This window comes from Calliphora vicina, chromosome 4 (genome assembly GCF_958450345.1).
Source record: "Calliphora vicina chromosome 4, idCalVici1.1, whole genome shotgun sequence".
NCBI lineage: Eukaryota > Metazoa > Arthropoda > Insecta > Diptera > Calliphoridae > Calliphora > Calliphora vicina.
In genome coordinates, this window is record NC_088783.1 from 71,965,143 (window position 1) to 71,970,869 (window position 5,727).

Here is a 5,727-nt window from a genome sequence, read left to right on the forward strand (position 1 = left end):
TTATTTTGATGTAAGAAGTAAAAGTCATTGCTTATCTTTTCCAGCTGCATTAATTAGTCTATATTTTCACTTTTATGTTTGTTTTTGTTATCAGTTCGAACTGACCTCTAAATCTATTTAGTTCTAAAATATATAATTTTCACAAATAATCTTCAATCAAATTCAAACTAAAATAATTTCAAAGTTTAGTTCATATTTTTAATTCAAGAAAGCAACATGAAATTAATTTTATTATTCAGCATTGCCTTGGCATGTATTTGCTTAACACAAGCTGGTGTTTACACGGAACGAAATTTTCATGATGACAAGCATCCTGGCAAATGTGTTGTCAATGGTAAAGTGTTGACACCAGGCCAGAGTATAAAACATCCCACAATGGATTGTGCTGAAATAACATGTGATAATTCGATTGGCATGGCCACCATTGAAACGTAAGTACACATAAGTATTTGATATTTCTAACAATTGTAATTTCAATTAAATTCTTATATGTAATTTGATTTTCGTTTACTTTAGCTGTGATCCCATTTCGGCTTTAGCTTCGCCTTTAGAGCAACTCAAAGTATACGATCGCACAAATCCACCTAAATGTACATGGGGTGATTTTAAAAATACTAAAGCAGAATATCCCAAATGTTGTGAGCGGCATTTCACTTGTGTGTTTTAATTGTAGCAATAAAAATTAATAGGTTGTTATAGAAAAATTATAATAATAATAACAAATGATTAAATGAAACTCTTTGTTCAATATTGATGAATAGTTTTGGTATATTTGTAGTAATGAACACTTGCTTTGTAATAAAAAGGAGTACATTTACTTGGGAACACACAATACAATACAATGGCTTTTATATCATCCAACTCCTTCATAAACACCTTTTTATATCCTCCACCACCAAAAGTGGTGAATGAGGGTATATATAAGTTTGTCATTCCGTGTGTAACATTGAGAAATATTCATCTGAGACCCAACAAAGTATATATATTATTGATCCTTATGAATTTCTAAGTCCGTGAGCCATGTCCGTCAGAAAAATGTTTATTATTGTCCTAAGCTGTTTCGTATTGAAAATCAAATCAGCGAAATCGGTACAGTGGAACCAAAGTTATGAATTCAAATGTAGGACAACCTAAAAAAAAAATTGATAATTTTCACATATTTTTGGACATTTTTTGTAAATATATTGCAGCTAATATCATAAAATTTTGCACTCGTTACTTTTATGATAAAAGGAGTAACTCTGGAAAAAATTATAAGAATCGATCCATGATTTTTCCTAGCCCCCATACAAATTTCTTCCCTAAATATGGTTCTATGGTCTATAAATGCCTACAAAATAGGAATATCCATATAAAATTCAGCAAAAGTAAGTTTCGTGGTAAAAAAAATTATATTACAAAATTTTTCGTGGATCGGCCCATATTTGAGCATAGCCCCCATATGGTCATGAAGATCGGCCGATAATTGGTTATAGCTCCCATATAAGGACCACTTCCGAAAAACACAATAACCTACATAAATATCTAAAAAAATATCAATATCAAAACAAAATTTCACACAGATCCGTAATTTATATTTAGAAATCATACTACAGGATTTTGTGAATATCGGTCTATATTTGACCATAGCTCCCATATAAGGTCCACTTCCAAAAATCAGTTAAGTACTCATAAATCTCTTACAAATACCTTTATCATGCTAAAATTCGACAAAAATAATACTCATATACATAGATATCACTGTACCAAATTGCAGATTGGCCGATAATTGGTCATAACTCCCCTATAAGGCCCATTTCCGAAAAAAGATATTCACCTTAAAAAATATTTAAAATATATTGATATCAAAATGAAATTACGCACAGATCAGTAATTTGTATTCAGTAATCATACCTCTGGATTTTTTGAATATCGGTCCATATTTAACCGTAGCTCCCATATAAGGTCCACTCCCGAAAATCACTAAAATCCTCATAAATTTCTTACAAATATAGTTATCAGGTTGAAATTCTAAACAAATTTATTCAATATATTCAAAAATCGATGTACCAAATTTTATGATGATAGGCCCATAATTGGTCATAGTCTCCATATAATAACCACGTTCGGAAAACACATTAACCTGAACAAATATCCAAAATAATCTGTACTGAACCAAAATTTTACACCGATCAATAAATTGTATCCAAGAATCGTTCTACAAGATTTTTTAAATATTGGTCCATAATTCGGCATAGCTCCCATATATGATTCACTCTTGTTAATAGCGTTGTTTATATGAAATTCTACAAAAATAGCCCACAAATACTTAGGACCATAATAGATCATAGCATCCATATATTAAACCAAAATAGTACACAGATCAGTAATTTGTATTCAAAAATCATAATACTGAATTTTGTGAATATTGGTCCATAATTAGACACAGCTCTCATATACATACATAAAAATCACGTAAAAATATTTTATGACAATCGAATCATAATAGGTCGTAGCTCCCACATAAGTCCCACAAGCAAATATTTTGAAATTTGTCTAAATATATTTGTATACCCTTTTTTATACTCTGTTTCTTCAAAAGGGAAAAATGTTGATCCAAACGTATTAACTAATTATTAAGTATATAAACTGTTAAATTTCATACGTTCTAATAGGAATTTCAGTTATAAATTGCTGAATTAGATAGAATTTTTTGTACATTTGAAATAAAATATCTTCTGCGTAAACTAGTCTTTCTAACAATTGTTATATTATTTCAGTTTTTATACCATCATATTTAGGTGGAGGGTATTTAAGATTCGGCACGGGCGAATATAGTACTCTTACTTGTCATGTGTACACTTACCCATGCAAAACACAAATCAATAACAAAAAACAACATAGAACCAACAAAAAAACATAAAACCAACGAAATTCACTATTAATTTGTACATTATATACGAGATATTCCCCTTGTCTTTAAAAAAATTTATTATAAAATGTAAAAACACTCGATTAAAGAAAAATATAATAAATATAAGACAAAAAATGAAAATGGTATGGTCAGTCAGTAACTATAGGAAAAGCACCAGCGTTCGAAATTTTGCTATAATGCAAATAAAATAAGTAAGAAAGTATGGTCGGTCAAGCCCGACCATTTAATACCCTACACTAAGTAAAATAGCAAAAACATTTTTCTTTTAAAATTTCAATAATTTATATTTTTGAGTGATTTTCGGAAGTGGGCCTTATATGGGAGCTATGACCAATTATGGACCGATCACCATGAAATTAGGTCGTGTGATTTATGTCTATATCAAAGTTTACTATGTTGAATTTTGTGAGTACACCAAAATTTTTAAGCGATTTATGCACGTTAAAGTGATTTTAGGAAACGGGTCTATATTGGAACTATGACTAATTATGGACCGATCGTAACAAAATTTGGTGATATGAATTTTGTATATATAAAACTTATTTGGAGTGCAATTTGTGGAAATACATTTATAAATTAAACATTTATGACCGATAAAGTCCAATTTCGGGAGGATATTTGTATGGCGGCTAGGTGAAATAATGGACCGATTTCAACCAGTTTCAATAGGCTTGGTCCTTGGGTCGAAAAAGTAATATGTACCAAATTTGATCGAAATATCTTCGAAATTGCGACCTGTACTCTGCGCACAAGGTTTACATGGACAGCCAGCCAGACAATCAGACGGACGGACATTGTTTAATCGACTCAGAAAGTGATTCTAAGTCCCACTATGGTGGTGTAGGGTATAAAAACATAACTAGGGGGCCGAAGTCTATGTATTAAACTGACAATCGAAGTCTGTGTTTTGAACAGTTGGCCGAATCCTATGACTTGTTCAATCGACCGAAGTTTCTGTATTGAACCGTCGGCCGATGCCCATGTTTTGAACAAATAAATAAACATAACTAAGGGACCGGAGTCTGTACAACCGAAGTCAGTGTTTTGAATAGTTGGCCGAATCCTCTGTATTAAACAGTCGGCCGAAGATTCTCTACTAAACAGACTACCAAAGTCCCGGTAGCTTCTGCCTTGAAGAGAAGACCGAAATCGCTGTCTTGAATTTTAGGCTGCAGTCTCTGTATTAAATAGTCGGCCGAAGCCTTTCTACTAAACTGATTACTGAAGTCTCGGTATTGAACAGATGGCCGAAGCCTCTGTCTTGAACAGACGTCTGAGCTCTCTGTATAAGACATTTGTCCGTATCCTCTGGCTTGAAATCGGCTGCACCAATATGTCTATTTTTCTAAATGTTTGTTTTAAAAATTGAATACGCCCACTTATCAAATACATCTGCAAATATATGACTAAAGGCAGTGACATTGCTGTGAGTCAAATAGGCTGCTATATAACGAAGCAATTTGGTGCATTTATACATTTGCCATTCATGAAAAATATCAAACTGAGGAGAATGTATTACAACGAGTTGATCAACAGCCATCTAAAACATTGACAAGATTTTTGCAAATGTACCGGACTGATGCATTTGCCCAAACGCTGCAATATTCCGAAATGCCAAGATATTTGGAATACTTGGAATCAATCGTCAAAGAAATCATCAAAGTCGTAAAAATTGAATCCAGTTCCAGGTTCCCCCATATATTTTCCACCGAAGCATTATATCTCATTTACACAGTCAATCCAAGAATGGATGATTGATTTTGATATTAGTCAACGTTCGTGACCCCACATTATTTCAAGATTTAAGAAACAATCAAAGGCGGTTTGGTGGTGCGATTTTCGACAAACATTTCCAGTGATTCCACTGTCACGACAGACTATGAACTTAATGAATGTTTGAAGTCGTCCATTTTGTGAAAACACATCAAGAAATTCAAATTGACTGTGAAAATGCATATGTAGCTGCAGAACAATCAATCTTGAGATGTATTTTCCAAATAATTGCTGGACATTGACAACGGAAAAATCCCGGTTGACATTTCTACCAGCTGCATTCAATTTCCCGTCGCTTTCTGCAAGTTCACCCAATTAAAACCGAACTCATCCTCAAGGTGTTTCCAAACACTGCACAAAATTTCAAAAATTGTGATTGGTTGAGCGAACATGCAATATGTAATGAAACATCAACCAAAACCAAACAAATAGTATAAATTTAGAAAATTTAAACTTATACCAAATTGATCTTATTAAACTCTGGAAATCAAAAATAAAATAAAATGAATTTCTAAGCAATGTTCTTATATATCTAGTTTTCAATATAATGATTTCCGGTGAGTGAAGGCTAAAGAAGTATGGACGGCGGGAGCCATTGAAATGCTAGCTAAGAGTCGGGTGGGGGGGTTCGTGTCCAAGTTCCTTATCTTCTAATGTTTGTTACATGCTCTTATAGACTCCCAAAATAAAATTCTACAAAACTTAAGAGGTCATTATAATTTAACTAAATAACTAGATATAAAACAAACAAATCAAAACAAAGCCCCTCATCTAGTTATAAATGTAAGCTAAAATTATAGTTGATGATTTCCTATCGATTGCCAAGTTTAAGCTATCCGGATGTTATGGATGCAAATGTCTCTTAACCCTCACCTACCATTGTTCTAGTGACATATAAAATTACCTAGAACCCCAAAATTGACTTTAATCTAAATATCGCACATTCTCACATAATCAGAAGACCAAATCATTTCAGTTTTATTCATTCATATTGAAAATATTTATTTTAACCAATTTTGAACTAATCATAATTAAACGTA

At 32.4% G+C, this 5,727-nt stretch overlaps 1 protein-coding gene across 1 annotated transcript; it reads left to right on the forward strand.

Annotated features, from left to right (window-relative positions):
• Positions 1-200: 200 nt before the first annotated feature.
• Positions 201-739, forward strand: LOC135959056 (uncharacterized). Its single transcript, XM_065510059.1, has 2 exons — positions 201-431; positions 517-739. Exons 1-2 carry the CDS (start codon positions 217-219, stop codon positions 665-667), a joined length of 366 nt encoding a protein of 121 aa, XP_065366131.1. The 5' UTR covers positions 201-216; the 3' UTR covers positions 668-739.
• The last annotated feature ends 4,988 nt before the right edge of the window (positions 740-5,727 follow it).